The sequence below is a fragment of the Populus nigra genome, chromosome 1 (genome assembly GCF_951802175.1).
Source record: "Populus nigra chromosome 1, ddPopNigr1.1, whole genome shotgun sequence".
NCBI classification, from domain to species: Eukaryota; Viridiplantae; Streptophyta; class Magnoliopsida; order Malpighiales; family Salicaceae; genus Populus; species Populus nigra.
The window spans coordinates 17,702,741-17,728,882 of record NC_084852.1 but is presented as its reverse complement, the minus strand read 5'-3'; the positions used below and the strand labels follow the sequence as shown (position 1 = coordinate 17,728,882).

General features: G+C 32.1%; 2 protein-coding genes across 2 annotated transcripts; one reads left to right on the top strand and one right to left on the bottom strand.

Moving 5' to 3' along the window:
• Positions 1-12,484: 12,484 nt before the first annotated feature.
• LOC133699015 (cold shock domain-containing protein 3-like) lies at positions 12,485-15,521 on the bottom strand. Its single transcript, XM_062122140.1, has 3 exons — positions 14,947-15,521; positions 14,649-14,861; positions 12,485-13,031 (listed from the first exon to the last, which is right to left on the bottom strand). The coding sequence occupies exons 1-3, from the start codon at positions 15,388-15,390 to the stop codon at positions 12,717-12,719; spliced, it is 972 nt and encodes a 323-aa protein (XP_061978124.1). The 5' UTR covers positions 15,391-15,521; the 3' UTR covers positions 12,485-12,716.
• A 6,270-nt stretch (positions 15,522-21,791) lies between these two features.
• Positions 21,792-25,953, top strand: LOC133671512 (uncharacterized). The gene is made up of 4 exons (XM_062092306.1): positions 21,792-23,151; positions 23,771-24,013; positions 24,348-24,423; positions 24,688-25,953. Exons 1-4 carry the CDS (start codon positions 22,060-22,062, stop codon positions 25,806-25,808), a joined length of 2,532 nt encoding a protein of 843 aa, XP_061948290.1. The 5' UTR covers positions 21,792-22,059; the 3' UTR covers positions 25,809-25,953.
• The last annotated feature ends 189 nt before the right edge of the window (positions 25,954-26,142 follow it).

Genomic DNA, 26,142 nt, shown 5'->3' with positions numbered 1-26,142 from the left:
CTCCTAGATGGGCTTGCATTTAATCTTTGCTGTCTAAAAGACTAAATCTCTTTCTCGGGCCTTTTAGACTGGCTTGCAGCCATGTCCTCTAATTTTCTTGCCTCAATTAACCTGGTGCTATCAACTGTTGAGGAGTAGGATGAAAACACTTAAGATACCATCATCATATACATCAAGGATTTGAGTCCTCAAATGAACCTCTTCACTCTTCACTCCTAAATGGGTAGAAGATGTTCAACATACCCTAACAACTGAGTAAACTTTAAATCATACTGATCTACTATTATGCTCCCTTAAAATAGCCTTTCAAACTCGTAAAATCTAGCATCCCTAACACTCCGAGGAAGAGATATGTCAAAAAACATGGTGTTAAACTCATTTAATGTCAATTGAGTCTCTGCTGGCCTCACTTTCTTTCTAAACTCAAACCAAGAAATGTCCACATCTCTTTCCAACCTGAATGATACCAAACTTACAGCTTGATGGTCTGTCATCCCAAAGCTTTACAACGCCGCCATATGTCATTTATAAACCTTTAAGGATACTATGAGCTATCTATCCCAGTAAAGGTAATAGGTGCCAACTTTATAAAGTCCTTCAACAACATATTGAATCTCTAAATAGTATGGGATGATGATGGTACATAGCTATCCCTTCTTTAATCTCCTTCCATAGTAAACTTTATTTGGATTCGCATAACCTAACTAAGTTTTTGGAATTCTGTAAGGTATTTAGGGTTAACTACTCCTCCACCTATTTCATCAACCATATTCTTCTCTTCTAACTCTAGAGGCTCCTCCTCCACTAGTGGAGGTACCTCCCTAACATGTTGAGGTACACGTGCACCACCTTTCCTCATTTGCCTTGCAATCCTCAACTACACAATAAGAACATCATCCTAATCATTATCTACTCTACTAGTACCAATTATTTGTCTATTTTTCAGAATTTCCTACAAAAAGTGAAAGCATTTAAGTCATGGTAGAAAAATAGCATGATAACTACCATAGTATTACAGGAAAGTATATCTACCATAAAATTCAAAGAGTAAAAAAAGACATGCTTGATGAGAATTTAGAATTTCAAAGACAACAGACAAGGCGATATGATTCCTAATGCTCTACATATTATGAAATTAATTATTGTTTTTTTAACCTAAGGCTTTAATACCAAATTTATCACGACCCGATTCCCGGATCCATGATAGACACATAAGTAAGATCCCTCTCTAGGTTTCCATACCTATACGAACTCAAACTTACATACAAACTTTTATCATTTAAACAAACTAGAGTTTCACGCAGCTTCTGATATCATAATTAAAGTCCATAATAGAAATCAACATCTTAATACAAGAGTTAATACAAATATCATAATTATAGAGCTCTAACTAGACATAACAGAATAATACTAATTACAATAAAAAAGTAGGTTCTGAAATCCAACAAAAGTGACCTGATAGCAAAACTATATGCCTAAAAATAATAAATAATGAGAGGTTAAGTTCAACAACTCAGTGAGTAGATAACGACAAAGAGAAACATATACAAATTTGATTTTAGGCTTTTTCAAGAAAGTTTCACAAACAAACCATAACAAGGACTATCATGAGGTAAAGCTCATTAGAAAATAAAAATGAGATGAACATATGGCTCCAAAGTGTAGGATGATCATTTCGTACAAGTTGTTGATTCCCCCAATTAATTAGGGTTCTTATACGATATGTACAAAGACTAACACTATGCTATTAACATGGGTATTCTAATTGGCATATTAAGAGGTCATATCATAATCAAACTAATAAAATTATATCTCAAGGATTAACTCATGATATCAATCAAATAAAAAACTATCAAATCAGACATACTCATATTTCATATCCAGAATTTAGATTAAACAAATGATATAAAAGAAGCATGATCCATTTCATACTAACAATTTAAATATTTATACTATTTTTTATGCATATGAAACATTATCCACTTACTTGACTCAAAAGCAGAACAAACACAAAAGCAAGTACTGAAAGAAATCTTATTAATGTCCAGTAAGTGGAATATTAGGAACATCTAAATACAAAAGAAGACATACTAAAACAAAACTTCAAAGGAATGTAAATTCAATTTAATACACTCAACTTAGGGTTTAACTTATAACTCTATACGTTTAGGAACCAATTTGGTCTTTTTTCCAAAAAAGTAAAAAGTCAAATGGTTTCCTGAAATCCAATTCAAAAGAAAACAAATCATAAAACTTGATAATAATTCACTAATAAACCTTAACTTTTCATCAAAACCAATCTGAAAACTAGGATTACATCTAAGGACTAATATGGGCTTTTCTCATGATTTTAGGGATGAAATTGCAATTTGCTAAATTGGAGGACCAAACTAAAAATATCATAAATCCATAATTATACTGAAATCTTATCCATAGTTCATCCTAAATCTTGTACAAGATCTCGAATTTTGTTCCAGGGACTAATTTGTAATTTTTCCAAAATTTAGGGACTAAAATGTAATTTTAAAAAATAAGGGACCAAATTAAAATTTTATCACCCTCAACCTCAAGGAACTTATGTCCAGTATTTCTAGCAAGGGTCTTTTCACAATTTCTTACACCCAATACATCAATTAAACAAATTAGTCTCAAAATCATTATTTGTAACAAAATGATCTAAAAACCAACCAATTAAACCATTACTCATAACAATTAATCCATAATATTTCAATCAACTCATCAATCTAACCCAAAACATAAACTTTAAAACCCTAAATCTTAATAAATTCATAATCTTAATTAATACCAACAATTATACACATCAAAGCACAAATCTTACATTTTAAACTTATTTTCTCTAACCCTCTTCTCCTTCCTTTATCTCTTCTTCTTCTTCTTCTTCTTCTTTCTCACTCTTGATTTTCTCTCTTCAAATTTGATTCTTTGTTTTTTTTCTCTTTCTATTTATATTCACCAATTTTTAAGCAAATTACCAAAGTTTCCTTCAATCATTTATTCCTAAAACATACTCCTTAAAGGGTAAGGTTATTGTTGTCATTTACTATTAAACCTTTCTTTCTTTATTTCAAAATATTATAGGCTCGAATATACCATTTTAGGCAAATTTAAGTGAAAACAACATATAGGATAAACTCTCCTTATCAAAAGGAACTCATTGACAACAAAATCACTCTTTTTCATGCCCTGAATTGGTCTTAACCAAGACTTTTTTTTTCTTTACCATAGGAATCCAACCATTTTTTTCTCCTCTCTCAAACCAGGGACCACAAAATAAAGAAAACAAAGTTTGAGACCATAAATGAATTTCATAATTTTTTAGGGATTGAAAGTTTATAATTTAAAAAGTTGGAGGATCAAAGTGAGTGTTTAGCCCCAAGTTTTTGGAAACCACCTCTTTTGCTACCTTTTTCAGTTTTGCTCCTTGTCTTTGAATCTTGTCATTCCTTAATAAATGTGTTTTAATTGGCCATAATTTTAGGTTTAGAAGGGTGTAATTAGAAAAAAATAAAAAGGGATAAAAAAAAATACCGTTGTAATTCACAATGATCTGGCTCTAGTTGAACAGTGGCATGAGGAACAATTTTTAGTATTTTTAATATTTTTTAAAGTTATGAAACTCGATATAACTTAAAGTTTAGATTACATGTTGGATGAGTTAACTCAAATCAATTCAAGGGTTTTTTTTTTATGTAAAAGAAGTCAAATATAGTTCTGTTTGATCAATCAAGTCAATCAATTTAATTTAAAATTTATCTTAAATCCTGGATTAGCAAATCACCAAATCAATTCATCGAATTGAGCTGAGTTTAATAACACTAGTTTAATAGGGTGTTTGATGCTACAGTTGAACAATAATTTTGCAAATTTTTGAATTTTTTTTCCATATTATTATTTTTTGGATCGTATTGATATGCTGATGTTGAAAATAAATTTTAAAAAATAAAATAAATTATTTTAATAAATTTTCAAACCTCTAATACTATTCCTAATATTATTCCAGATAGGAAGCACTCAAACCATAACTTTATTCACTGGCAGTAAAACCCCTAAAATATAGTAAAATCTAGATTCTATTGTTATTATTTTGTTGTTTGAATCACATAATATGACTGTCACTGCCATTGCACGAACCATCCCCTAAGAAAAAGAAATTTACGTACTTACCTTTAAAAAATCACCAGGCAAGAAAAAGAAAGATGTTTTTAGGTCTTGTTTGTTTTTTTCCTGGAAACAATTTTTCTCACTTTCCCATGTTTGGTAAGCACGTGGGAAGTTAGTCAAAGGAAATTAAATTCTGGTCAAAGGAAAAGTTACACTTTAGTGTTTGGAAAGTGTTTTTCTTTTCTTATCCTTGGAAAACACTTTTCTTTTTTACTTACAGGAACAAAATCTCTCCCTCTCTCTTAATTAGTTTAACTGGAACTCTCTTAAAAAAAAACACTTTTATGCGTGGCTGCTGTAAATCTCTCTCTCTCTCTCTCAAATCTCTTTATTAGAACAAAAGATCATCACAATAATTTCCTTTTTATTCCCTATTAACTACAATAATCTCCATTGAAGCAATGAATCATCCTATTTCAGGTAACCGTTTTCCTCAAATGTTTTTTTATTATCTGCCTTTTGTTTTCCTGTTTTTTGTTTGGATTTTTAGTTGTGATTGTGATTGTGGCATAAATATTGCAAGCTTGTTAATTTGCTGTGTTTTTTATGTTTTATTTGGTTTTTGAAAAAAAAAAACATAACAATCTCATGCTTTGTTTTGTATAAGATATCAGGATCTTGCTTGTTGATTCAATCTTAGATGCTTATAAGAAATTGAATGACCTTTGCTTTAAAAAATCTCAGATGCTATTGTTTGGAATTATTTATGTTATTGACTTTTCATATATTTAAAAATTACTTGGTGCTCTAATGAATGCAAGTAAGACAGTCCTTCAACAATTTCTATCACAATTTAAGCCTAATTTCCCATGAAAGTACTCGATCTGATTTTTCTATACCAAGAGAAACATGTGTGTTAGGAAAAAAAAAAGGTTATACAATGTTGAGATTAATATTGCAATATATAACTTTTAATTGAAAATAATCAAATTGAGAATAAATAGTAGTCTACTGGAAAATATTTGGCAGCCTAAAAGTTTTTTTTTTTCATGTATTCATAGATAATGATCTTCTCTTTATTTTCAAGACGAAAAACCCAAAAGCTTTACAATGTTCGTGATTTTCCAGAGGCGATGGAACAAATTTACTGCATATGCCATAATCACCGATGGAATTATTCCATCGATGACTCATCAATGAGAATACAAACAGAATCTATCCGTCGGTATTCTACAGAGAATTGGAACAAATTTACTACATATGCCATTATCACCGATGGAAATTTTCATCGATATAATTCTAGTGGGATATTTTTTTGAGCCAATTTTCTGTCTGTAAAACCATTGGTTTTTTTTTTACCAACAAAATTAGTAACATATGTTAGAATTACCGATGAACTGTATACCGAAGGACTATTTCTGTCAGTGAATTAGTCAGTAAAATTATCATCGATAGATTGGTAATCACATGCCGACGAAAAAATTCTATCAGTAATATTGTTAATTGTTGTAGTGGCACCTTACGTTTTATAATCAGCAAAGTTAACATCACAACACCGGCATATGCAATTTAGTTTTGGGTTGCTGCTTCAGTCACACAGTGATGTAAAGAAGACAAAGCCAGGATATTAGTACTGTGCTATAAGGCTCCACCTCTTATTCTCTCTTTTTGATATTCTTCACAAACTTAGCCTAGTAAACGAATTTTCTCAACTTGTAGACAAGAAATTACAAAATTTATAATAAAAGCAAAGTCGTAAAACAAAAGGGTTTCATTGATCTTTTCACAATATGCATTGCCTGCACTCTACAGCAGATCGATAATAATTTTTTTAAAATGTAAAAAGAATATTTTATATTTTAAAAAAATATTATTAAAAGAGACTTGGGTGTGATGGTCATGCCAGACCTAAGACAGTTGGGTCTAGGGCCAAGCCAGATCCAAGGTTTTTGGATCTCACATGGCTGCCAAACACCAGACCCAAGACACTTGGGTCTAGCAGCCTGACGACCTATGGCAGACCCAAGACACTATAACATTAATCGGAGTAGCACAACTTGGGTATGACGGCCTAGCTTACGTGATTGGAAATAACTTAATTCTAAAAAATTTTAAATGTTAACGGATGTGATGTTCTCACAACCTTTTTAAAATTTTAAAAGGCTTCAATTGAAGTAGCACAACTTGGTTACAGCATCAAGTTGTGTTATTTTCTTGATTTTGTTAATTATGATAGTTTATAAACTATTTTGATTAATTATAGATTTATAAGAAAAAAACATGATTACTATAACATGTTTATTTTTGCATTTCAAAAATAGTTTTGAAAAAAATTATTTATTTTTATTTTTTTCTTTGCTTTAAATTATTTTTTTAATATTTTTAAATTATTTTCATGTATAATATTAAAACTAAATTTAAAAAATAAAAAATTATTTTAATATATTTTTAAATAAAAAATACTTTTGAAAAAAAATATATCGGTAACAACCATAAAATTGAATTTCTATTGAAGGAATAACAAATTCATAAACATAAAAACTGAATTATTTCAATGGGAAAATATGATTTGAATTTTTAGATCTAAAACGTTAAATTAGATTTTTATGATGGTTTATTGTTTATAAATTATTTATAATTTTTTTATAAATAATTTTTTGACCCACGTTACTTGGGTCTGACAAACATGTTTGTCCCAAGTTTACTTGAATAACAACAACAACAATAATAACAACAACAACAATAACAACAACAATAATAATCATACTAACAACAACAACAACAACAACAACAATCATATTAATAATAGAAGATAGAATTTCTATTAAAGGCATAACAAATTTATAAACATAAAACATGAATTATTTTAATGGGAAAATAAGATTTGAATTTTCAGATTTAAAATGTTAAATTATATTTTTATGATGATTTTTTGTTTATAAATTATTATACTTCGTTTATAAATAATTTTTAAACCTACGTTACTTGGGTCTGACAAACATGTTTGATCCAATTTTACTTGAATAATTATAATAATAACAATAATAGTAATAATAATGAATAACAACAAAATAATAATAACAACAACAACAACAACAACAACAACAACAATCATGTCAAACCTGAGGTGCTTGGGTCTGACAACCATGTCTGACCCAAGTTTAGTTGAGTTTGGCAACATGCCAGACCCACTTTACTTGGGTCCCACAATAATTGGGGCATACGAGACCCAGACGCATAGGTCTGGTAGCCATGCTAGACCCAAACACCTTGGGTCTGGCAGCCATGCCAGACCCATGTGTCTTGGTCTGGCAAACCTGCATGTCTGGCTCTAGCATCATACATGGTTACCAGACCTAAGCAAACAACAAACAAAGAAAGAACAATAATGCACTTTAATTTTCAAGAGAGAGAAAAAAAGAAAAAACTCAAACAATCCATCACTGGTGGCAATCCAACCATGATATGTCTACACGCAACACTCCATATAGAAGAGGACACGGATGCACATCTAGTGATACGACAGATGGACAGATTTGACTATTGGGAAGTGTCTTATGTGCCTTCTTAATGGTGTTGGTGTCGCCCACACACTAGGCCGTATAGAACACACTGCAATAGCTTTTTGATAATAAAAAATACAACATGAAAAATACTATGAAGCCCCCCATGGTCCTCTTAATTACACAAAATACCCATGTAAAAATACCAAAATATCTGCAAAGACAGAGCCTTTTTTTTGTCTTTTCTGATGCTAAAAGCGTTATTTACTTGTACTTGGAAATTGGAAAAACCTGATTGCCCTTGTGGAAGAAAGGCAAAGTAACATTTATCCACTTGCAAAAAGATGAGAAATTGAAAGTGAAACTACTATTGCAATCTACAATGAAATGTCTCTTGGTCTACAGTGATTTTCTCACACCATTTAACTTCTGTTATAATATGCTCCAATTAGGAAATAATAATTCTACTACTATAGTTTAACTATATATTACAGAACAAGGGGACAAATTGGAAGGGAGACAAAAATAAAACTAAAGAAACATTCTAGATTTTACTCCTTTTTTAATATAAATTAATTAGCTTATTGATACACTCGTATTATTTTATCCTTTTATTATCTTATTCTTATACATGTTTTAAATCTTACAATAGCTTGCTATGGAGATATAAGGTGTGAAAATGAGTTAAATGAAGCTAAAGAGTGCAAATTCTTATTGCATTAGGAATCCAAATTGAAGAATGAATCCTAATGGGATCTTTGTGTAGTTTTTGGACCATATTTGAAGCTACAGGTAGAATTTTGTTATGATTCAAGTTGGGATGAAAACTAGATATTTTTCCATCTATATATAGTTAGCCTAATAACTCGTTCAGACAAAAAAGAGTGACATATTTGAAGTTAAGTCTGAAATCTAGCGACAAACTAACACGAGTCTAACCCATCTTTCCATACTAGGATAATGACACAGTATCTCATTAATAATGTGGCAAAGGTCCCACATGATTAGGAAGCCTCTCTAGAAGGTCAAAGTCAATGCATAAGTCATTAGAGTCATATTAATGTAAGAAAACCTTAAAGTAATCTGATTAGAGATTAGTTTTTAACTTGGAAGCTTTTTCACCTCCTCAATTCCATATAAAACCAACCCTAATTCTAAAATAAAAGGGATATTATGTAAAGAACATAGGAGAGGAGAGGGAGAGGGATTTTTTGGTTAAAAAAATTATTTTTCTTTTTCCTTGTCCAAAGTTACGTTAATCATAAATTTCATACAAGTTTAATTGCGACTTTAAGAGGTTAGTGCTCTTTGATTTTAATTAGCATGATGATTTTTGCTTAAAATTATTCTATATTTGAATGTGATACATGAATATCCTGTGTTTTTTTATGATTAAATTTGATGATTGATGACTGAAATTCTATATGATGTGCAACACATGTTTTTTGTTTTAAATCCATTGCTATTAATTAATTTATGTTTAATTAAGGTTATTATTTGATTATGGCTAATTCATGCATGGATGTTAGGTTAACTAAAAAGTAAAAACTTTTTGTTTTTCATGGTTGATTTATTTATTATCACATATCAGATTAGAAAACATATCTAAATTCAATGACTGATGTTTAATTATCCTTAAGGAATATTTCTTATAAAATAAAACAAAAAAAAATTCTCTATATTTTATATATGCCGAATCCACCTCTTATTTTTTCATAATTGATTTCTTTTGTTTTCTTATCTTACTAAGTTGTTAGTTTATATCATAAACAAAAATATACTTTGAATTACTTATCATTTAAATTGTATATTAGTTATTCTATCATATTAGTATAATTAGCACATCTTTACTTGATTTGTTTTAATATAAACTTAAATAGTTTATTTTAATTGAGTACTTAAGTTTTAATACTAGTATCTTTATAGGACAACAACCTTACTTTTTTATACTACAAATCATTAATTTTAAGGGTTTAAATTTGCACAACTTCATAACTCATCCCTTGTACATTATTCAACATCAAGTAATGAAACTACGTTTTCGATGTAAATTCTTGACTCAAAAGAAATGTTATAAAATTAGGTCTAACTTGAAGGGTCAATTTGATAATTCACCTACCCAAAACTTGACTCGAACTAAGTTTTATTTTGAAATAGTCTTCTTTTTATGCCAAAATTGACATTGTTTCGAGGGTTTTTTTTAATCATAGATTGGGCTAACATTGTCAATCCACATGTCAACTAACACAACATGGGCTTTGGGCTATGTCAATCTCTAAGTTGGGTCTTGTAACTATGCTCAAAACATGGATCACTTCTATGTTGTATTTGAACTAATTACAAAAAAAATGATTGCGATAGTTAATTTACTATACTCCTAGACGTGATGCATCATGGACATGAATAGTGTAATTATTATTTTGTCCTCCTAACAAAAGAAAACAATAAGCTTAATATTAAAGGTAATCTGGTCTTCTTCATGGGAGTTAATAGTTATTGTGAGATTGATTTGGGACAATTAGATCTTTTTATTTTTAAAATGGACAATGTAAAGATTATAAACCTTTTAAAGTAAGATATTTTAAAATGCTGATCATGGGAAATTAGGTATTTTTATTCTTTTATATGCATACTGTAAATAATATATTTTCATTTCAAGCAAAATTGTTACAAGATTGATAATCGGCTATTCTATTTTCTTACATTTTAGAAACACGGTGTAAAGAATATATTACTCTTTAAAACAAAATTTGTCAAGTTTGCATTTAGGGACTTTTATGTATTTTCAAATTGGATTTTTAATGCTTAACAGGTTGACTTAGGTACGATTTGGTCTTTTAATAATCATAAATATTATTTTTTAAAAAAGTTGTTGGAGCACATGTTGTCCATGCCAAAATATTGCTTTCCTAAGCAATTTTTGAAGCATCTCATTATGATTTTTCTATTGGTGTTGTGCGTGTACATGAAAAGGCAATGGTTAGACTCTGTTGAATTTTTTTTCCTTCTCCTCTCTTTTTTCCTTTTTCCTTTCCAAAATATAAAGGTGTCATTTTATTTTTATCTATATCAAACTTGATCCTCATTCTTTTGATTGCTATTTGTTTTGTTTTTTTTTGTTTTTTTTTTACTAATTTTTTTTCTTTAGTTTCACCCCCTCATCATTTGGTTTCATTTAATATTTATATCAAATTTGGTTCTTATTCTTTTTATTATTATTTTATTTTTTTCCTTTTTCCTAATGAATTTTGTTTTCAATTTTATCCCTCAATATTATATTTCAAATTATTTTTACATTAAATTTAGTCCCCATTCTTTTTATTACTATTTTTTTTGTTTTATATTTTTTATTGCATTTTTTTTCTCAATTTTATCCCTCAGTATTTTGTTGTTATAGAATTTTTCTGCATTATTTTTTAGGGCTTGCTTTCTATAGGGTTGGTCTCAGGCTCATAACTAAGGTTATAGGTTACAAAAGTTAAAACGAGTCGACTTTATTATTTTTAGGTTCTTTGAAAAAAAAATTAATTTTTTTTTAATATTTGATTTATTAAAAATTAGTCTTTATATTTTTTATTTTCACTTCCTTGTGCATAGGATAATGAGATTTACATGTTAATCAGGATTCATTCAAATTTTTTTTATATATATTTTTTTCAGTTGTACTCTTTAATATTAAATTATTTAATAATTAAACTATTCAATTTGCTTTTTCCATGCTTCGAAATAGCTTTCCATGCGGTCGTCGATTGTCAAATAAGAACAGGTAGAATCCTGAGATTCCCAAAACCAAAACTGCTGATAAAAAATAATTCGGAGGAATTGGAAGTGGCAAAACCTTCATGAATTTCTCTTCTGCTATATCAAAAGAAACAATCATATCCACTCCAGCATGGCCACTTTCTCGCATCCCCAATCAATGCAAGGCCCATCCAAAAATATACCTTGACGGTGTCCTCCCATGCGAATACCAGAATAGATGCCTTGAATTATTCTCCATGTAGTGGTTTTTAGTGTAAAGATTTCAAGCATAATTGGGACTCTATAGTAGCTGGATTCCATAAGACCATATTGTCCACCTCGTCAAGTTTGAACACTAAGCCATTACAAGATCCCAGAAACAACCCGACGGCGAAGGAGTTATTATGACTTCGTAAATTAAGACAACGAAGCTCCACTACTAGCCACTTCGAAGCCTGCAGAATGAAGAGGTTTGGTTGCAACGAGGAGCCTTCGGCAGTTAATGTTGTAGTTTTCATTTGCCCTTTTGAGATTTAACTTAGCAACTGGTTCGTAGGTGAGTATATCAACAATGATACCATGAGGGAGTTTCAACATGGCTTTTCAACTTGATTTCGATTTTTTAATTGCTATTTGAGGAACTTATATTATACACAAAGGTTTTACTAGTAGTTTTTTTTTTTGGAAAGTTTTGTTTATCGTTTGTTGGTGGAAAAAGAGAAGTTATGTCTAATGCCATCATGTACAATGGCTATAATGGAAAGAACAGAGGGATCTTCGATCCTCTTCTCCACATTATATATGAAAATTAGGGGATGCTACAAGAGGCCAATGCCTTTATAGAAGATGAGGCTACCTCCATGTAATTAGAGGTTTTGGCTAGAGCATGTGCTACGTAATTGCAATGTCTAGTTGTCTACTAACAGACACCAAGAAGATAGCTTGAAGCTAGAAGCAAAATGTCACTCACAGTGCTACCAAGGCAGGTGTAATGACTCGTAGACCAACATTCATAGCGAAAACAAGACTATAAAGAATTTTCCTCTCCAGATTCGAAAGTGGTAATATTTTCCTAAACAAGTTAGATTTGACATGTAATCAGAATTAAGAGGCATAAGTAATTACAAATCTACTCAATTCATAGACAGGGAACTTTCAAAAATTGGATCCATGAGGTTAGGAAATCTTTGCATAGCAAAATGAAAGTTCCAAACAACCAGTCTCATGTAAAGTCTGCAGCCATGTAGAGGGTGGGATATTTGGCTTTACCCAAAAGCAACGTACCCTGATTCGTAGTAACTAGTTAAGCTACAGCGAAGTGATCCAAGAAATACAAGAAGCATAAAACGATTAGTATTGCTGGGGAACATTCTTATATTGACTAGAAGTGCAGTCCCTTGCCCAATGCCCTGGCTTACCACATTTGTAACAAGTACCAGATGAACCAGAACCTGCTCCAAATGTAGCAGGAGAATCAGACGTAGACATGCCACAATCTTTTGCCCAATGGCCTTCCTTGCCACATTTGAAGCAGGAAGATCCGGTTCTTGCACCAAAGCTTTTGTTACTGGAGTCATTCATGTTGATGTAGACCTTGGGAGCAATAGCTTGAAGACCAGCTGATGCAGTATTATCATCGCACCATTTGAAGAAACCACAACCTCCCTGCAAAGCAACCAAAAGCACATGACTATCAGATAAAGCTGCATCTGTCTATAGCATTCCAATTCACCAATTGTTCCAGTAGGGAGTGGGGGGGGGGGGGGGGGGGGGGGGGGTGTTCAGATCATGTCATTGAACCGCGGAATGGCAAAATGAGAAACATTGACTATAATTTACAGCATGTATAGTCTATCTCAAGCATGCATAAACAATTCAGAAAAAAATTATAATGAAACAGAGAAGGTATGTTTCTCAGGGTGCCTTTTTCACCAACAACCATCCCTGTCAAATATTTCACACATGAACTCCAGTAAACAATTTCCCACCAATAGAAAACTTACATGGTCAACAATCCATAGCCAAAGAAATTCCACTGCTTTCATTTATGTTAATCACATTTATGAAATATGCCATTGAGCTCTTAGAATTGTCAGCTAACAGTTCGTGCCATATAATGGTTATCTGACCTGTAAACTTCTTTGAAATTGACATCAAATTAACCATTTCAAATTGGTCACAATCACAAGTTCACTGACTCCAATTTTAATGTATACTTTTCTTCTTATCCACAGGCACTGAAATGCACTTCATCATTATGACTTCACAGGGGAAAAAGATATAGAACTATGGCTTTCCATTGAATTAGAACAGAAAAAATAAAGACCATGAAGGACAATTAAAGGGTGCTTTGAGATTTCTTTGCAGTAAAAGGGGAAAGAAGCTGAGACGAGAAGCGGTTATAAACTTATAATGCCTGCACATATAGCATATGATATACAAACAATGATCACATTTTGCACTGCAAATACTTCACTATTCACTACGAAACAACCATGAAAATTCACAAAAGAAATCTTATTCCACAATAACTATAAACACTCGCTTCAAAATCCCTTTGATATTTATCATTTTCAACAAGCCACAACCACAAGTTCACTGCCTACAACAACAACAATGTCTCCATTGCTTATTATGCACATTCAGAGCAATGCATCTGTTACCCCCATCTACTGAATCACAGCCACATCAACCACTAAACCTAATGTATGTAACTCATATCTACCACTAACAAATGTTTATTTGATTATCTTTCACCTACATCTTTTCCATCACACACACTCTTTTAACATTCAAACCTTCCTTGTCCGTCAACTCTCTCTGTTAAGGCTCACAACAGTAAAGAAGAAATCCAAGACATGAAGCAGTTCACATTGGTAGACAATTAAAATTATAAGCTGTTCGAACAAAATTCACTTTTGCACCAACAATTACCTTCTTTCCATTATGAAACAACCATGAAGCATGGACCATGGTTATAAGACCCGCCCAGGGTCCAACCCAATCTAGGGCTTGAGTCATTAGTTGGCCAGGTCAAACCACGGACAGAAGGTTTTAAAAAAATTAAACAACAAAAACAGGAAACTATGTTGTTTTGGTAAAAAAAAAAAAATTCCGGTTGCCAGACTCCAAGACAACAGGGTCACCAGTTTGAATTTTAAGTCAGATCAGGTTTTATAAATGAACGGTCAAAATAAATAAATAAAATCCCAATTCCAGAATACAACTGGATAATTTAAAAACACCCAAAAATCTTCCATATGAAGAAAAGTAGGTACCTACCTGATTTTCAGGACATTTATAGAATTGCCTCCCATTATTGTCCCCTTTTCTAGATGTCAAAATCAAGCAAGACCCAGCTCCACATGAACATTGAAGCTCAGGAAACACGGAATTAGACACAGAACCATGGCTCCCACCCCCTCCGAACCCACCACCATTATTTGCCGCTGGAGATTCATCACACCATTGAAAAAATCCACAACCCCCACTTTCCTACACAAAAGCAAAACCAAAGAAAACTCCTCAGTTTTAACGCGCACGAATGTAATACACGCACGGTCAGGATACAAATCTTTACCTGTCTTTGAGGGCATTTGTAGAAATCCCGCCCGCGATTCCTTTCTGTATTAGCAGTAAAAACATTACAAACACCCAACCCACAAGGACACACCTTCTCGGGAGCCACCGCCCCACTGCCACCGCCACCGCGAGCATTGTAATCAGGAGGAGGGAGTTTGGAAGAACCAACGGCTTTGATTCGCTGTTGCCATAAAGTACTTTTACTTCCTTTTAAAGCTGCCATGTAGTCCCCTTCATTTTTGTATTCGTCCTTCACTTTGATCGTCGTCGTCGTGGTTTTGGTGTTCTCTTGGTTTTCGTTGAAACCTACGGTGGTGATTTTGCGGCGTTTGATGTTGGAAGCGGAGAGAGCTTCGGACTCAGCTTGGGCAACTTGAGAAAGGAAATCATCGTCGTCTGTGTCTTCGATTTCGATTACTGTCGTTTCTCTTTTGGATTTCATTTGAAGGGTCTCTCTCTCTATCTCTCTCTGAATTTGTGTTCTGCCTTTCTGAGTTTTGTTTGGCTCTTTTTCCCTCTTTAGTTTACCCGGGAGAGAGATTTTTCGATTTCGATTAAGGCGGTTTGTTTGTTGGAAATTTTCCTTTTTTTTTTTAAGTGATTTAAACAGTGAAATTTTTTCTGATATTTGATGATGTTATAAAATATAAATTAGAAAATATTTTTTAATATTTAATTTTATTATAAAAAATAATCTGAAAAATAATTTTTTAATATTTTATTTTTAAAAAATTTAACTAACATATATAGAATATGTAATATAAATATTTAATTACTTATAATAATAAAAATGAGATTTAAAAGGTATAAGAATGAATTTTTTTTATTATATCATATATTTATATATAGCTTATTTTATAAAATATAACTATATATATGTAATATAAATATTTTAAATATAATATTATAGATATATAACTTTATGAAATATTTTTTAAGTAGAACCTATTAATTTTTTTTTCATTTGTAAACGTTCAAAATAATTTTTTGATAGTATTAAGAAAGTCAAATTAGTTAATGGTATTAAGTGAAAGTTAGATATTTGGGTTTTTTTGGTATGAATATTTTTTTTTTAGAGATAAATAAATACAAAAATATTCTGATGAGTTTTTTGGATAAATATTGTTTTTTTTTTAAGAGTATGGACAATTATCCCTTTAATATATATCAATTAAGCATTAAGAAATAAATATAAACATTTTACATCAAACATTGTCATCTATAAATATTAAGTTTTGATGTCATACATATACATATTAGTTCAAATTAACAATCATAAACTTACTACATCAAATAAAAACAAGTAAACATACTTGTCAAATAACAAACATAGACTTTCTTATCATGGTAAAATCATCTTAGCAATCAGGTATGTAGTAGTGTTGGTTCACAAAATTTTGAACCCAAATTTTCCTCAAATTAGCATTTTTTACCATAAATATTGTTGTCAACATTTTATTTTGAACCAAGTGATCAAAAGCATCACCAAGAGTAACCTCTTCAAAACCTTCAATTTTCATCATTTTTGTATATAGCTCATTAACATCAAGTTGATTTTTGCTTAGACTTTAAATTGTAAATGTTACATCTCCAATCTTTTTAGACAACTTTTCAACACTATCATGTTCATACATTCGATTTCTCTTCTTATGTTGTCTCTTTTATGCACTAGAGAAAGATGTCTCTTTACCTTTTGAAGTTTCTTCATATTCCCCTTCATTTTCAATTGAAATATATTGCACTTCACTGTTCTCTTCCAAGTTGATATCAGCATACGATTTGATATAATTTTCGGTTATCATGTCTTTTCCATCAACAATTATCATTGCTTCATTCATATAAAGTTTTTTGTTGAGCAATTTGTCATGATTGGGATGTGCTTGTTCATAAAGATTAAAATATACAATTTTTAGTTCCTTATATAAAGTTTTGGAAACAAAAGTAAATGTAAAAATTACAAAGAGTATACTATTTATTATACCTTTACTTCGTCATCATATATATCTTTCGAAACCGTAATCATCTTTAAACAATTATCCCAACTAAAACCTCTTTTATTTTTAAGTTTGGTTATTATTCCTTATTTTTTTTTCACAGTTTTGAGATGATTGTTCACATACTTAGGCTCGCATTGCATGTTGAACTTTTGACTAATTTATGTTGCTACCTTTATAAAAGATTATGCTTTAAAGGTGGAAGAAAACTTGTTTCCTTTAAGTGCTTTCTTGACTAATATCTCAAGTAGCGTGTGAGACATAGACTTAGACCATATGAAGTACTCACCTTTACATTTTTCATTCTTCGGGGTACTCATTTCTACAAAAACAAATCCTAAATTTTTACAAAATAAAATCATACAATATTTAGATTGAACTAATTTTATACAAAAAAAATACAATTAATATCTAAAAAAGAACACATGAAATACATAAGAAATTATAATAAAAGCAACAAACAATCCAAATATATAACAAAGATAATACAAACTCATGAAATATATAATAAAAACAAACACATATAATTAACATTCAATTACTAGTTTCTTTTAGTGTTATAATCATTCCACATAGTTGATGCAATCATTTTTCTTTTTTGTTATCCATTCCCTATTCTCTTCCCTCTCCTTCCATTAGCTTAAACTGATTGTTCTTCTAATTAATTCACTTTCCGAACATATTTCTTCCATAAAAAAGTTATAAGAATCGACTTCCATTATGTGATTATGAATAATACAACATGAAAGCACAACATTCACTTGTGTTTCATAAGACCAAAAAGGTTTTCCATCAATTGATCTAAAACGACTCTTCAAAATACCAAACCCTCGCTCAAAAGCAATTCTTAATGAAGAGTGTCGAAGATTAAATAACTCCTTTTTATTTTTTAGTGAATGTTCTGTAAACTCATTCAAGTGGTATCGAACACCACAAAAAGAAAAAATGATTCCTTTTCGAATATCGTAACCAACATCACCAAGATAATATTTCCCTACAAATAAAAAATCAAACCTATTATTATCTTTATCTAATTAGACAATTTATATGTTTATTGCATATTATAAATATTTAATTTATACCTTCTGGAATTTTTAGACCACTAGGTCTTAAAAATGCATCACCCAAAACTCAAGAATCGTGTACATTTCCTTCCTATCTAGCTAAAACATATATAAACTTCACATCAAAAGTTATAGCTGCTAAAACATTTTGTATTGTTCCCTCTTTTCTACCTCGAAACTTTCCTTGAATTTTAACAGGAACATTTGCAGGAACATGGGTACCATCAATTGCTCCCACGCAATCCTATATAAACATGAAAAAATAATTTATAACCTTTTCTTCTAGATATAATTAATTAATGTATAAAAATATTGGTATTGTTCTCATATCTTAAAATAAGGATAAAATCTGCGATTATTCATTATCTTCGCGGGAACTGTATCCCCTAGATCTTTAATAAGGTGGTTGTATAACTTAGGAACGACTTTTAATACAATTCTAAAGTAACGATGGATAGTTTCAACAGACCTATAGTATGTACCACTAATAAAATGAATCTTTGTTTTCGACCTATAATTTGTAAGAACAAAATTATTTGCTCCCTAATAGACACATTTTGAGATAATCGCAATAGGTTATAACTCGTGAGAACATCACATAAATTATAGACGCAATGTTTATAACCTTGATTCAAAATGTTATCAATATAGAATTCTCGTTGAGCAATTGCATTTATACGTGGTTTTCTTAGTATATAAATTTTATTTCTTTCTCGTTCAATAATAGCTACCTCTGCAGCTATGACAATTACAGCTGCTCCCATAAATGTTGCATGAATAATCTTACTATTCATAATAAGAAAGCGAAGTTTTATGATAACAAAACCCAAAAAAAATTAGGGAATAAACATTCAAAAAGCATATCAAATACTTACACAATCAATACAAGAAATTATAATCAAACCGACACACATTAATAATGGCGTTGGAGGAGAAGGAGGAGGCTGGTCATTCCTGAGACCAAATGGTAAAAAAGAAGGCACACACGTACCACCCATCTGTGATCTCATGTCCATGACTATTTGGCGGAGTTGTTCATAATCCGCCGAGAGTTGCTCGTATTTTTCGGTGAGATGAGCCATGTGCTGATGCAAGGCCACAAACTCCTGAGACTGGGTGCTTAATACCGATTAGGAGCTCCCAATGGTTGAGACACTACGGGCCGCCACAAGTTCTCGGCTGTAGTGTTGGAGAGTTCGTACATCTAATTTCTATCGGGACCACCAGACAATTCTGCCTTCATCTATAAATCCGGATCGAAACTCGGGTGGGTCGAAGGATCGTCCCTGTATCTCTTCCTTAACCGGCTATTATATGTCTCCTGAAAATTAAAAAAAATATATCATCAAATTCAATTCAATAAAATAATAACTTACGAAAAAAATGATTGAACGAACATACCACAAAGTGTTGAGCGCGGTTGTTGACGAACTATTGCACCTCTTTTTAGCGGTCTCCACTTTGCACGTGCATCTCCACAAAAAACTCAATTGGGCTCGACTCATGTCCAAGAGACGTAGCCTATAAGAAAAAAATGTTACAAGTTAAATATATTTATAAATAACAACAAATTAATTAATCTAAATGTCATTAAAATTAATTTTACCATCCGCTTCACATGTGCAACAAATGGAACGAAGCCGCCCGGTGTGCATACCAATAAAGGTAATCCTTCATGAACCCTTTGTGTAGAAGATGCATCGTTACAACATCTTGGTGAAGAAACTTTTTATTCTTATACCTCCTGCATTGACACCTAATACCATCTTCACTAAAATTTCTCGGAATAGATGTTGCGAAACTAATAAAACTCTGAACCTCATTACCATAATCCATCCTCCGCAATCCTTGAGGTGAATCTCGATACATCCATGCACGGTCATCCATGACTTCTATTGGATACATATATATATATATATATATATATATATATATATATATATATATATATATATATATATATCAAATAATGATGACACCAATATGTATTAATTAATTATGTTAAGTAAATAATCAACCTACTTTCATACTTCTCTTAATTCATTATCAATTATCGAGGCACATATAAATTTGAGCACATTAATTTATAGAAATTACAACTCGGCAATAAAATTAACAAAATATAAAATGGACCCGTTAAACAAGCCACTATTTATATCATCACAACACAACTAAGTTGGTAATTCGACATGAGTTTCAACAATTTACAAACAAAACTAATTTACAAAATCTAAAACAAAACATAACATGCACAAAATCATATATCCATACAACAAGTTTGTTAGAGAACAAAAATAAAACAAGTAAACACCCAAACAAAATACAAATACTACAAAAATATGCAATAAAAAAATTAACATTTTAAAATTGTGTTCAAATTTAAAAAATGATAGATCTACTTACTTACAATGGAAAAAACACAAGAAAATTGCTTTTGTAACTGGAAAAGTCGAGAAATGATGAATTGTCTTGAGAAGAGGATGATATGATGGGGGAGGGTGGTTGTTAGTTGCAGATTTAGAGGGGTTTGTTTAGTTGCAAAAGGGAAGAAAGAGAAATGAGGGAGGAGAGGGTCAACCAGGTTCTTATATTAACTATTACCGATGGAATATTTATGTCTGTCAATCTATTGGCATTTCAGTCAGTGAAGTTGATACGTCATTGTACGGACATCCCAGTTTGAATCCCTTTATAATTTCGTTGGTATAATCACCCAAAAAAACTCCTACGTCATCAATCTGCTTTGTTTTTTAAAATTCTTTATATTTCGTCTGAGTTTCTCTCGGTATATACCAATATAATGTTTTTATTGGTATATATCAAAAGGGTTAGCGAGGAAATTAATTCGGTCGGTAAATATTACCGCAAAATAACAACAACAAAATTCTGTCAGCAATGCCATTCATATTTGTTGGATTTCTAGTAGTGTGTTGCTTTCATCAAAGTGGTTTTCCAGGCCATCACTTATTAAGTTGAGCTACTCTTTTCGATCTATTATCGTAGCTTAAGATATTTAAATTACTCTGATGCAGTATTTTCGTTCATATAGGAGGCTATAAAATGATGCTTTCGAGTCATGGCTTTCTACATGTCAATTCTTCTATTGCTAATACGAGCAATACAAGCATGGATATAAGATTCAATAATGGAACCGATACAGCATAGGACTCGGGTTGTCAATTGGAAGATTTAACTTATGAGTTAACGAGTTAATTTAAATTATAATTTATTAAAAAAAACAAACTTCCAAACAACTTGATTCAAAGTAAAATCAAGCCTTTAGTATCTCAATGATTCTTAGTTGACTCGTTCTCATGAACTAGGTTTAATAGTTAACCAAGTCAAGCATAACAATATAATATGTATTTGATATTGCGGTTAAAATATTGTTTGTCTAAAATTTGAATTTTATTTTGCCTAAAATTAATTAATTAATTTTAATGGTTTTTTTATCATTTTAATATGTTAATATCATAAATAAATTTTAAAAAATAAAAATATATATTATTTTAATATATTTTTAAATAAAAAGACATTTTAAAACACAACTTTTACAAAACATTAAGCAGGCTAACTTCCTTGCAGTATCATTGTTAGGATGCTTTCAAAGCCGAGCTATATTAGTCAATCATCTGATATATGTAAATACTTGTATTCTGTAACAGTTAGTTCACTTTTTGGTCCGGTACCGATGACTTATTCAACCAACCACTAGCCTAATGCTAGAACTTAAAAGAAGGCCATGGAAATGGAAGTCGTTCATTCTGTAACAATTATCATTTCCGGGAACAGGGATACTCTTCATTGTATGGTCCAGCTCTGATGACCTGTTCGACGAATATTAATCTAAGGAAAATGGAAGAGGCTCATTTGTAGGTGAAGCAGACAAATTGTCTAGTCTCCTTTTGTGGTTTCCATTTATACCAACCCACTCAAGACATGACCAGGTCAATAATGAAGCTTCTATCTTACCTCACCGCTGAAAATCATTTCTTATACTAATTCTTTCTCCTCCAACAACAGCTAGAGAAACCAAAATCAAGTTGAATAGCCATGTCAAAACTCCCCCAAGACATTATTGTTGATATCCTTACCTACTTGCCAGTCAAGTCTCTTGTTAGATTCAAGTGTGCGTGCAAGCCATGGCAGTCGTTAATCTCCGACCCTCGATTCGTCAAGTTGCATCTCAAACGGGCAATTGAAGGCAACAATATTAACCGCCAAAGGCTCCTTGTTGCGGCCGAGCCTCTTTATAGTTCTGTAGACTTTGAAGCAGCTAGTGATGGTGATGACATTAATGCAGTAATGGAGCTTCCTTATCCTAGCGCAGCAAGTCATACTGAATCCTTCGCTTTTGCATCGATCCGGGGATCTTGTAATGGTTTAGTATGTATACGTAATGGAGGTGACGTTCACGATATGTTTTTATGGAATCCATCTACTAGAGAGTCCAAGAAATTGCCAAAACCAAGTTCTTCTGTGCAGAAAGATGGTTTCCTTACTGGACTTGGTTATGATTCAACTATCGACGATTACAAATTAGTAATTGCCTGCTTAACTACTGCCAATGGTTCTCACCAAATTATGGCGCCTGAAGTCTTCACCCTCAAAACCAATTCATGGAGAAGAATTCAAGGCATCCATTCTGGTATCACCTTGGAAGGAGGTGCAGGAGTATTTTGGAACGGGGCTTTGCATTGGTTAGGGAAGCAAGAAACAGGTGCTGATCATGATGTGGATGTTATTTTTTCGGTTGACGTAGCACAGGAGAAGTTCATGGGGATTGTGCCACTTCCGAACCATTTTTGTACAGCTGTTTTGAGCATCTCAGGAAATTGCTTGTGCATTTTTGGCAAACTGCATCCTGATGAAAGCTACTTCGAGGCATGGATAACAAGTGAATATGGAGTCAAGACATCTTGGAGAAGACGGTATGCTATTCCTTTTGACAGATTATATATGGATTATTTTTCAACAGAAAAGTGCTTGACGAAGAAAGGAGTTCTAATGGACCATCATGGATGTCCAGGGACATTGCAGCTTTACGACCCAGTTGAAGATGCAACAAAGTTATTAAGAGTAAAAAACAATAGTGATCCCATATATGATTCTGTTGTATATACAGAAAGCCTTGTTTCACTTCGATAAATCTAGAATGTTAAAGAACATAAAGCAGCAAAATAAAGCTACAGATCAAGCTGTTTCTTCTTTCATTTCTATGCACGTTTTCGTTACATTTTTTCCATCCTATTGTAAGTGGTTTATTTCAAGTACCATTGTTATTCGGTATCTACAGTGTATGTATGCAATGCTGATAGATTGACTAGTTTCTTGTCTGTTCTGTGCATAATATTGCATCGTAACAGACGTTTATTACAAAGAGAATTACTGCTGTTATGTAGCCCAAAACGTGCCGGACCTCCCATTAAAAGTAAAAAAGAAGAGCTATGAGTAGGTCACCACAATGGATGCTCATGTTTGAAACAATAAACTAGGAAGATTATTAATATCTTCACATAAATGAACATTATTAATTTATATTTGCTTGAGTTTCTCCTTTTATTTCTTTCTACAATCGTGAAAATCATGGGATTTGATTTAATCTCTACCTAACCAAGATATATAATCTCGTCCTTAATTTTTTTCTCTGAAGTACTTACACCAGAGTACCAAGTATCAACCACTGCAGCCATTCAACTGTAAGCCGGCATCACACAAAGGCCAAAGGTAACCGTATCAGATTATAGCAATAAAGTTGAGTTAGTTAGAACCTTTAGAGAAAAACGGGAAGTTAGTGGTTTCAGTGAGTGACAAGGAAGTAGCCCCTGAAGTTAAAAGATGGGGAAATGCCCTGATTGGTTATGTTCTAGGTCAAGATCTACAATTCATGGCCATGAAAAGGTTTGTTGATTCTGAGTGGAGGAGAACATATGGGAATGTCAAGTTCTTTATAATAGAACCAGGAGTTCTTATGTTTGATTCTGAAACAGCTGAAACTAAGCAGCTGGTATTAGACCAGTGCCTGAATTAAACTGCCTAATTTGAAACTCCAGTTGTGGTCTCCTCAATCCTTGGTAAGATTGCAAGTACGGTTGGCACACCTTTGTTTACAGATAAGCTGACAGCAACAAGGGAAAGGTTGTCTCATGCAAGCGTTTGTATAGAACTAACTCCTGATTCAAAGATATCATAATTTTGAAAAGTTGTCAGCTTATTGCTTTTGGTTGTGAAGTATTTGGACATTATTATCAAAATTGTTCAAGGAAAAGGATGGAAAGTGTGGGCTAGTTTTATGGTGCTGGAAATTAATCTTCTAACCCTACTCTGGATTTATGTATCAGGTTGTATTTGTTAGGCTTTTGCTTGGAACTGTTGCTGAATCTGTGTTTCAAAAACAGTTAGGATATTATTTATTTGGTATCCATATGCATACATGTAGGGGGAACTAAAAAGGGTAAATATTAAATAAAGGTAAAGGCATTTACAAGTATTTATTGTGATTCCTAGAGGTCAAGAAGTTTTGGTACCAACTTCAATGACTAAATCCAACCAGGGATGAGCTGTTCTAACAATTTTTTTATATGAATATTAGCTGTTCAAACTTGACTTCCAAGAAAAGAAGTTAACTTTAAGAATTATAGCTGAAACCAAAAAACAGAACACCAAAATCTAGCTAAACAGCCATGTCCAAACTCTCTCAGGACATCATGGTTGATATACTCACTTACCTACCAGTTAAGTCTCTACTACGATTCAAGTGTGTGTGCAAGCTATGGCATTCGTTAATCTCGGATCCGAAGTTTGTGAAATCACACCTCAAAACAGCAAGGGAAGTCAACTCTAATAAGAGCCAGAGACTTCTCCTTTCAACCAGGACTCCTCAGTCCGTTGACTTCGAAGCAGCTAGTGAAGGTGATGAGGATAATGCAGTACAGGAGCTTGAATATCCTGATGTAATAAGGTGCAGTCCTGCTTACTTTATTGGAATTATGGGATCTTGCGATGGCTTGATTTGTTTATTTGTTGACTATGCAAAACTCGTCTTATGGAATCCATCTACTAGAGATTACAAGGAATTGCCAAAACCCAGTTGTGATCATGGCTTTGATTTCTTTGCTGGAATTGGTTATGATTCCTCTAATGATGATCATAAATTTGTAATTCCTAGCTGCACTACGGCTGATGGTTCTGAACAAATTATGGTTGAAGTTCTTACATTGAAAACCAATGTCTGGAGAAAAGTTCCGGAGATCTGTCAAGGTACTTCCTTGGTAGGGGCTCATCGAGGGTTATTTTGCAATGGGGCTGTGCATTGGTTAGGAAAGCAAGAAAATAGGTCTGAGAAAGAGTATGTGGCTGTTTCATTTGATGTAGCAGAGGAGAGATTCAAGGAAGTTGTGCCACTTCCGGATCATTTCGATACGGTGGTTTTGGGGATGTCAGGAAATTCCCTGTGTGCATTTGGTGAATGCCATGGAAGCTATTTTGAGGCATGGATACATGAGCAGGAATATGATAGCAGTGCATCTTTCAGAAGATTATTCAGGCTCCCAGCTGACAGGCTTTCTCAAGAACCTAAAGTAGTATTGTGTTTAACAAAGAAAGGAGAACTTCTGCTTGATTATGATGAATGGCAACTAGCGTTGTACCATCCTGTAGAAGACAAAAATAAATGCATCAGGGCATACAGAGATGGCAATTTATGTGATTTAGCAATATACACAGAGAGTCTAGTTTCCATCAATGGTGATGACAGTAGAAACCCCAGAAGAAGAAGTTGGAGAAAAATGGTGATTGCCTAAGTAATTTGTTGGATTACTTGTTGTCTTTGTTGGTAATTGGATTTTTGGGACCTTTCTCGTTTGGCATGTACACCATTGCATTAGTGTTCATTGTTCAAATATTTTGCTTGGATGGAGGTTGAGATGAGCTAGTTTTTGTTATTTACATATCCCTGTTTTATTCAGCCTTTTTTATCCTCTTCTTCGTAATATGTAGGCTATATTAAGACCACGAATAAATTAAAAATAAAACGAATTGTTTTTTAAAAAATAATTAATCTAAATTGACTCGATAAGATAATAATTCAAGTTATTTTTTGAGTCAATTCTTAAACTTAATAGGATAATTATAATA

Bases quoted from the DNA above. Each gene is read 5' to 3' on its own strand.
- LOC133699015 (XM_062122140.1), bottom strand. From the start codon at position 15,390: ATGAAATCCAAAAGAGAAACGACAGTAATCGAAATCGAAGACACAGAC. The intron at 14,862-14,946 runs GTAAAGATTTGT...GCTTTTGTGTAG, and splicing joins ACAAATGCCCTCAAAGACAG to GAAAGTGGGGGTTGTGGATT. The intron at 13,032-14,648 runs GTAGGTACCTAC...GTTGCTTTGCAG, and splicing joins ATAAATGTCCTGAAAATCAG to GGAGGTTGTGGTTTCTTCAA.
- LOC133671512 (XM_062092306.1), top strand. From the start codon at position 22,060: ATGTCAAAACTCCCCCAAGACATTATTGTTGATATCCTTACCTACTTG. The intron at 23,152-23,770 runs TAAATCTAGAAT...AAGTTGAGTTAG, and splicing joins AAAGCCTTGTTTCACTTCGA to TTAGAACCTTTAGAGAAAAA. The intron at 24,424-24,687 runs GTATCCATATGC...CTAGCTAAACAG, and splicing joins GTTAGGATATTATTTATTTG to CCATGTCCAAACTCTCTCAG.